The sequence below is a fragment of the Rhinoderma darwinii genome, chromosome 12 (assembly GCF_050947455.1).
Source record: "Rhinoderma darwinii isolate aRhiDar2 chromosome 12, aRhiDar2.hap1, whole genome shotgun sequence".
Lineage (NCBI taxonomy): Eukaryota > Metazoa > Chordata > Amphibia > Anura > Rhinodermatidae > Rhinoderma > Rhinoderma darwinii.
The window spans coordinates 26,985,993-26,995,066 of NC_134698.1; the positions used below are offsets into that span (position 1 = coordinate 26,985,993).

Below are 9,074 nucleotides of genomic sequence, written 5' to 3' on the forward strand. Positions count from 1 at the left end.
CTGACTGTAAAGTGCAGCGTGTGTTACTATACTGACTGTAAAGTGCAGCGTGTGTTACTATACTGACTGTAAAGTACCGCATGTGTTACTATACTGACTGTAAAGTGCCGCATGTATTACTATACTGACTGTAAAGTGCAGCGTGTGTTACTATACTGACTGTAAAGTGCCGCATGTGTTACTATACTGACTGTAAAGTGCCGCATGTGTTACTATACTGACTGTAAAGTGCAGCGTGCATTACTATACTGACTGTAAAGTGCAGCAGGCGTTACTATACTGACTGTAAAGTGCAGCGTGCGTTACTATACTGACTGTAAAGTGCAGCGTGTGTTACTATACTGACTGTAAAGTGCCGCATGTGTTACTATACTGACTGTAAAGTGCAGCGTGTGTTACTATACTGACTGTAAAGTGCAGCGTGTGTTACTATACTGACTGTAAAGTGCCGCATGTGTTACTATACTGACTGTAAAGTGCCGCATGTGTTACTATACTGACTGTAAAGTGCAGCGTGTGTTACTATACTGACTGTAAAGTGCCGCATGTGTTACTATACTGACTGTAAAGTGCAGCATGTGTTACTATACTGACTGTAAAGTGCAGCATGCGTTACTATACTGACTGTAAAGTGCAGCGTGTGTTACTATACTGACTGTAAAGTGCCACATGTGTTACTATACTGACTGTAAAGTGCAGCATGTGTTACTATACTGACTGTAAAGTGCAGCATGTGTTACTATACTGACTGTAAAGTGCAGCGTGCGTTACTATACTGACTGTAAAGTGCAGCGTGTGTTACTATACTGACTGTAAAGTGCTGCATGTGTTACTATACTGACTGTAAAGTGCTGCATGTGTTACTATACTGACTGTAAAGTGCCGCATGTGTTACTATACTGACTGTAAAGTGCAGCATGTGTTACTATACTGACTGTAAAGAGCAGCATGTGTTACTATACTGACTGTAAAGTGCAGCGTGTGTTACTATACTGACTGTAAAGTGCAGCGTGTGTTACTATACTGACTGTAAAGTGCAGCGTGTGTTACTATACTGACTGTAAAGTGCAGCGTGTGTTACTATACTGACTTTAAAGTGCAGCGTGTGTTACTATACTGACTGTAAAGTGCCGCATGTGTTACTATACTGACTGTAAAGTGCAGCATGTGTTACTATACTGACTGTAAAGTGCAGCATGCGTTACTATACTGACTGTAAAGTGCAGCGTGTGTTACTATACTGACTGTAAAGTGCCGCGTGTGTTACTATACTGACTGTAAAGTGCCGCATGTGTTACTATACTGACTGTAAAGTGCCGCATGTGTTACTATACTGACTGTGAAGAGCAGCGTGCGTTACTATACTGACTGTAAAGTGCAGCGTGTGTTACTATACTGACTGTAAAGTGCTGCATGTGTTACTATACTGGCTGTAAAGTGCAGCATGTGTTACTATACTGACTGTAAAGAGCAGCGTGCGTTACTATACTGACTGTAAAGTGCAGCGTGTGTTACTATACTGAGTGTAAAGCGCCGCATGTGTTACTATACTGAGTGTAAAGAGCAGCGTGTGTTACTATTCTGACTGTAAAGTGCAGCGTGCGTTACTATACTGACTGTAAAGTGCTGCATGTGTTACTATACTGACTGTAAAGTGGTGCATGTGTTGCTATACTGACTGTAAAGAGCAGCATGTGTTACTATACTGACTGTAAAGTGCAGCGTGTGTTACTATACTGACTGTAAAGAGCAGCATGTGTTACTATACTGACTGTAAAGTGCAGCGTGCGTTACTATACTGACTGTAAAGTGCAGCGTGTGTTACTATACTGACTGTAAAGTGCAGCATGTGTTACTATACTGACTGTAAAGTGCAGCGTGTGTTACTATACTGACTGTAAAGAGCAGCATGTGTTACTATACTAACTGTAAAGTGCCGCATGTGTTACTATACTGACTGTGAAGAGCAGCATGCTTTACTATACTGACTGTAAAGTGCCGCATGTGTTACTATACTGACTGTGAAGAGCAGCATGCTTTACTATACTGACTGTAAAGTGCAGCGTGCGTTACTATACTGACTGTAAAGTGCAGCGTGCGTTACTATACTGACTGTAAAGTGCAGCATGTGTTACTATACTGACTGTAAAGTGCAGCGTGTGTTACTATACTGACTGTAAAGAGCAGCATGTGTTACTATACTGACTGTAAAGTGCCGCATGTGTTACTATACTGACTGTGAAGAGCAGCGTGCGTTACTATACTGACTGTAAAGAGCAGCGTGTGTTATTATACTGACTGTAAAGTGCAGCGTGCGTTACTATACTGACTGTAAAGAGCAGCATGCGTTACTATACTGACTGTAAAGTGCAGCGTGCGTTACTATACTGACTGTAAAGTGCCGCATGTGTTACTATACTGACTGTAAAGTGCCGCATGTGTTACTATACTGACTGTAAAGTGCTGCATGTGTTACTATACTGACTGTAAAGTGCCGCATGTGTTACTATACTGACAGTAAAGTGGTGCATGTGTTACTATACTGACTGTAAAGAGCAGCATGTGTTACTATACTGACTGTAAAGTGCAGCGTGCGTTACTATACTGACTGTAAAGTGCCGCATGTGTTACTATACTGACTGTAAAGTGCCGCATGTGTTACTATACTGACTGTAAAGTGCTGCATGTGTTACTATACTGACTGTAAAGTGCCGCATGTGTTACTATACTGACTGTAAAGTGGTGCATGTGTTACTATACTGACTGTAAAGAGCAGCATGTGTTACTATACTGACTGTAAAGTGCAGCATGTGTTACTATACTGACTGTAAAGAGCAGCGTGCGTTACTATACTGACTGTAAAGTACAGCGTGTGTTACTATACTGACTGTAAAGTGCAGCATGTGTTACTATACTGACTGTAAAGTGCAGCATGCGTTACTATACTGACTGTAAAGTGCAGCATGTGTTACTATACTGACTGTAAAGTGCAGCGTGTGTTACTATACTGACTGTAAAGTGCTGCATGTGTTACTATACTGACTGTAAAGTGCCGCATGTGTTACTATACTGACTGTAAAGTGCCGCATGTGTTACTATACTGACTGTAAAGTGCAGCGTGTGTTACTATACTGACTGTAAAGTGCAGCGTGTGTTACTATACTGACTGTAAAGTGCAGCGTGTGTTACTATACTGACTTGAAAGTGCCGCATGCGTTACTATACTGACTGTAAAGTGCAGCATGCGTTACTATACTGACTGTAAAGAGCAGCATGTGTTACTATACTGACTGTAAAGTGCAGCGTGTGTTACTATACTGACTGTAAAGTGCTGCATGTGTTACTATACTGACTGTAAAGTTCCGCATGTGTTACTATACTGACTGTAAAGTGCCGCATGTGTTACTATACTGACTGTAAAGTGCAGCGTGTGTTACTATACTGACTGTAAAGTGCCGCATGTGTTACTATACTGACTGTAAAGTGCAGCGTGTGTTACTATACTGACTGTAAAGTGCCGCATGTGTTACTATACTGACTGTAAAGTGCAGCATGTGTTACTATACTGACTGTAAAGAGCAGCGTGTGTTACTATACTGACTGTAAAGTGCAGCATGTGTTACTATACTGACTGTAAAGTGCCGCATTTGTTACTATACTGACTGTAAAGTGCAGCATGTGTTGCTATACTGACTGTAAAGTGCAGCATGTAATACTATACTGACTGTAAAGTGCCGCATGTGTTACTATACTGACTGTAAAGTGCAGCATGTGTTACTATACTGACTGTAAAGTGCCGCATTTGTTACTATACTGACTGTAAAGTGCAGCATGTGTTACTATACTGACTGTAAAGTGCAGCATGTGTTACTATACTGGCTGTAAAGTGCAGCGTGTGTTACTATACTGACTGTAAAGTGCCGCATGTATTACTATACTGACTGTAAAGTGCAGCATGTGTTACTATACTGACTGTAAAGAGCAGCATGTGTTACTATACTGACTGTAAAGTGCAGCATGCGTTACTATACTGACTGTAAAGTGCAGCATGTGTTACTATACTGACTTTAAAGTGCCGCATTTGTTACTATACTGACTGTAAAGTGCCGCATGTGTTACTATACTGACTGTAAAGTGCAGCATGTGTTACTATACTGACTGTAAAGTGCCGCATTTGTTACTATACTGACTGTAAAGTGCAGCATGTGTTACTATACTGACTGTAAAGTGCAGCATGTGTTACTATACTGGCTGTAAAGTGCAGCGTGTGTTACTATACTGACTGTAAAGTGCCGCATGTATTACTATACTGACTGTAAAGTGCAGCATGTGTTACTATACTGACTGTAAAGAGCAGCATGTGTTACTATACTGACTGTAAAGTGCAGCATGCGTTACTATACTGACTGTAAAGTGCCGCATGTGTTACTATACTGACTTTAAAGTGCCGCATGTGTTACTATACTGACTGTAAAGAGCAGCATGTGTTATGTTATGGAATAAATATATGTATAATGTATCTGGGGCCCCAAGGAGTGAAATGTTATAGAGGAGAACATGTGTTACAGTAGAATGGGTATTTTAGAAAGGTTAAGAGAAGAAATAGTTTGCAGCTGCTCTGCTGTCTCTTTTGAAATTGCGAACAGATGGCGGTCAATCACTTGACCAACCCCCCTAAGCATAAAAGGGAATACCTTGTGTTCCACCAATGGGTTTTATTGAATATACAGATGACTCATATGTTATGGAGTGTTTTTGTGTGATGCTATAAAAGCGACCACTACGGTTAAATAAAGTCAGAAGTATTTTGCCTTGAGAAACGTCTCAGTGTATCTGTTGCTTCTCCGAGCACGCCCCCCCCCACCTGATTTGAACCTGCATGGAGATCAAGGCGTAACGTGACTCAAATTGCGATCACAGAAATTGGCGCCCGAACAGGGACTTGACCAGAAGGACGGCACCCCACCTTAGGGGATCTCCCGGGACTTGAATGGCGACCACCCGGACGAAGGAACGTGCAGACCACTGCTGCAGCAAGGTAAGAAGACTTAATTCTTACAAACTCTGCTCTGCACCTTCCTGTCTGGTAGGTCACCTTCCCGGTAGTACTCCTGAGGGATAGAGGGGCCACATGAGGGTATTTTTAGTGTAAAAATCTGGTCAAGTCTATATGTAATCCTACCCTCAGGATAAAGTGCCTGATCTCCATGACAGTATTTGTATGAATGTTGTAGAAACCCAGTTTTGTGTCACAAATGCATTTTAGAATAAGGAAATTGTTTTTGGAAAAAAACTTCCGATAATCTGGCAAAATACCGAAAATGTGTGTACAGCATTGAGGTACTTGCGGGGATTATCATGCACTGATTTTCAGCTCAAAATTCCAGAATTTTCTGCAATCCGATAATCCGGCATGTCAAATGAACAGCTTGATTTTACGTTTTCCTTATTATTTGGATCAGGAATATTTGTCATATTACTGTTATGGTGTGGAGGATATCTCCTTGAGTGGTGTTTAAAGTGAATAAGAAGAAAGTAAGCTAGTTATAAAAGGAATTTAATTCTCTGGCCAGAGTAGAAGAAGGTTTAAAAGGGTTTTGAGGGGATTAGTGTGGGACTTTCCCTAACAGCCAATAGCCATAGTGTTTGTTAGTGAAGATAAAAACTGAGAGAGAAGGGTAAGAGTCCCCTCCATCATAGCAGGGCTATGGGAAACAGTCACGGCAAACGAGAGTTTGAGGTATGGCATATGGGTGAGCAAGCACCTGTTAAAAGGGTGTAAGCTTACTAGGGGATCGTAAATCCAGAAATTCACCTATCAGGAAAACTACCCCCTACATAACTTAGGGTCTGCTTTTAGGCGACCACTTATAACTAGACAATGGGGAACTGGTGTCCCTATTAAGTACGGAGACTAGAAACGGTCTAAAACAGATGAGAATGGAATTCGTCTGTCAGCTAGAATCTGTAATAAGAGTCAATGGGGAACTTGGTGTTCCTATGACGAGATGAGCACCCACAAGGACTGACAGCCAAACAGGCAGTAGCAGAAAGAGAAGGTAAAAAGGCAACGCAGGGAACAAAAAAATAAATAAATAAATAAAAAAAAATAAAAAAATTAATGAAAGCATGTGGTCTAGAATCCCATGGACGGTTAGACGCAGAAAAATGGAATGAATGTTGTGACACAAAACGTGGATGGTTGAAAGATAAAAAGTTACAGGGGAAAGCAGAAGCATGGAGAAAAGTGTCAGAAGAAGTAGTACGAGGAGGTTGTCAGAGGAAATTCATATTTTATAAAGTAAAGTTTAAAGCAAAGGAAGTGATAGAAGTAGTAGCTGTTTTAATGTTGCAAATGACCTTATAGTAAATTCCGATATGGTATAATTTGGAATCAACTAGTGTGATAAGAGAAGGGGGAGGTGGAGAACAGCTGCTAGTGAGATAAGAAATGTAATCTTGTTCTTGAAATGAATGGACACAACATTAAATGCTGATATAGATATTTTGTATGACTTTGTGTCATATTGTATGTATTAGAAAACAGGACCAGCCGACGCCCGGTAATGGCGTCCGTACCTCATGTTGAGTGTGTCCTCATTGTTGGTGGGAAACCCCCTGCGCACTGTTTCTAATGGGAGAGGCTGCCCCTGATGTGGCCACGCCCGGCCCATCCAAATCAGTATGAAATAATCACCTTGTTAATTTTGTCATTTGTAGTGTCTTTTCTATTTACAGAAGTTCCAGTTTTAGTTCACTGATGAAACAACACGTCATCATAATATAGAGATGGTGGCCGTCAGATTGTACGGTTAAACATTAACGTAGATAATTCCTATACAATGGTGTGATGAATGATTGCAGATACGTATGTTGTTTTGCCGGCATTGAAAGTGTTAAGATTGTGAGAAGTTGTGAGAAGTTGTGAGAAGCTGCCAGTTTGTGACCCCCCTCCCTCCCCTCTAAAGTGTGCTGTGTTTGGGAGGAGGAGGAGGGGGGCTGACTGGGTGCAGTCTGCAGGGCTGATGAGACAAAGGGATCTCAATATGCACTGCTGAGATATATATATATATATATATATATCAGTAATGTCTACAAACCGAAATAAATTTCTTCTCTCTTGCGCAAGCGCTGTTGGTTATAAAAGTTACGATATTTATGTGTTATGATGTGATCAGATTTCATGTGTTTTGATAATTCAGATGTATTAAACTATAGATACTGTGAGACACGGGGTTTTGAAAATGTATGTGCCCCCCACCGTTATACTGTTTATTGGTTTGCAGTAATTAATGTTATCAGAGATAATATTTTCTGTTTTATTGAATAACTAACTACAATTGTTCTATTTTTGATTTCACACATGAGTTATGTCATTGTAAAGATCAAATGTTTGTCAGGAAAAAGTCATTTTTGTTTCAGGCTGTTGTACATTACAGGGGGTTAAATTAGTGTTATGTTGAGATGTAGTTTTGAACTCTGCTACATCACTCTCGCAGAGTCCACAAAGGGGGGAAGGGTGAAGGAACTGATCAGGTACAATTTTGGTTTATGTGTAAGAGACCATCCCCCTCCAGCAAAGTTACACAGGAGGCGATGTGACATCACTCACACGAGTCTTTATGGATTTAGATGAGGGAGAAGGCAAAACAAAACTTGTATATTACTGCTATTCTAACTCAAGTACAACCTAAGCATTTGTCCACTGCAAGACATTTGAGATTAACCTGTGCTCTTCTTCTTCCTGAGCAGGTTACTTTACACCGCTGTACTACATTGAACCCAGCTACCTTACTGCCTTTGGAGCAAGGGGGAGAAGACGTAGGTAAAGTATGGCCACAATTTTTGCCTGAAACTGATGAACATGATTTTATGGCCCAGGAAACAGTGGGGTTTGCACATGTAAAAGATACCCCACTCCAAAACCCAGACCTAATACTCTTTGTGGATGGTTCAAGGTATTGTGTAGAAGGATCTTTTCTTACAGGATATGCAGTAACCACCGAAGATGTAGTCCTAGAAGCAGCCTCCTTACCAGCGTCCCGCTCAGCACAAGAAGCGGAGCTTAAGGCCCTGGCAGCAGCATGCCAACATGCAGAAGGAAAGACAGCAAATATATACACTGACTCTCGATATGCTTTTGGGATTGCACACGATTATGGCCCCATATGGAGGGCAAGACAATTTTTGACCTCTGCAGGTACACCTGTAAAAAATGCAGACTTTGTAAAATACTTGATGGAGACCCTGATGTTACCCACTGAGGTAGCAGTAATAAAGATAAAAGCTCACACTACGGCCAACACACCAGAAGCAAGGGGAAATGCCCTGGCAGACGAAGCGGCAAAGCAAGCAGCACAGAAGCTACCCGTGTTAGCAGCCGTATATCAGATAAAAGATCCAGAGGAAACAAGACCAGCTGTAAGCCCGGAACTACTGCAAAAACTTCAAGGACAAGCAACAGAAGAAGAAAAAGACAAGTGGACGGCCCAAGGAGCAACGCTACGAAAAGATGGCCTCTGGCAGTGCCAGAATAAACTGTGCCTGCCTAAGACAATGTTCCCAATGATGGCCCAGATAACACATGGAGAGACACACCAGTCAAAAACGGCAATGATGGACTTGGTAAACAAGGTGTGGTATGCTCCAGGGTTTAGTGTGATGGCTAGCAGTTTTACACAAGGATGCATGATCTGTGCAACACATAATATTGGAAGAACTGTAAAAGTACCACAGAAGCACACACCCAGACCAATTTACCCATTCCAGAGACTGCAGATAGACTATATTCAATTACCAAAAGTCGGTACCTAGGAGTATGTGCTTGTTTGTATTGATCTCTTTTCAGGATGGCCAGAAGCATTTCCAGTAACCAAAGCTACAGCCGTAGCCACAGCAAAGAAACTGATCAACGAGGTGGTGTGCAGATATGGAGTTCCAGAGGTGATCGAGAGCGACAGAGGAACTCATTTTACGGGTGAAATCATGAACTATGTGTTGTCAGCTCTAGGCATAAGTCAAGCCCTACATACACCATACCATCCACAAAGTAGTGGGAAGGTTGAGAGACTAAA

General features: G+C 41.5%; 1 protein-coding gene across 1 annotated transcript; it reads left to right on the forward strand.

Moving 5' to 3' along the window:
* Positions 1–6,989: 6,989 nt before the first annotated feature.
* On the forward strand, positions 6,990–8,814 carry LOC142664428 (uncharacterized). The gene is made up of 2 exons (XM_075843496.1): positions 6,990–7,825; positions 7,988–8,814. Exons 1-2 carry the CDS (start codon positions 7,633–7,635, stop codon positions 8,812–8,814), a joined length of 1,020 nt encoding a protein of 339 aa, XP_075699611.1. The 5' UTR covers positions 6,990–7,632.
* The last annotated feature ends 260 nt before the right edge of the window (positions 8,815–9,074 follow it).

What these genes read in the sequence shown, in the direction of transcription:
- LOC142664428 (XM_075843496.1), top strand. Translation starts at nt 7,633, where the DNA reads ATGAGGGAGAAGGCAAAACAAAACTTGTATATTACTGCTATTCTAACT. An exon ending in GCAAGGGGGAGAAGACGTAG is followed by an intron (nt 7,826 to 7,987) that starts GTAAAGTATGGC and finishes CTTTTCTTACAG; the next exon opens with GATATGCAGTAACCACCGAA.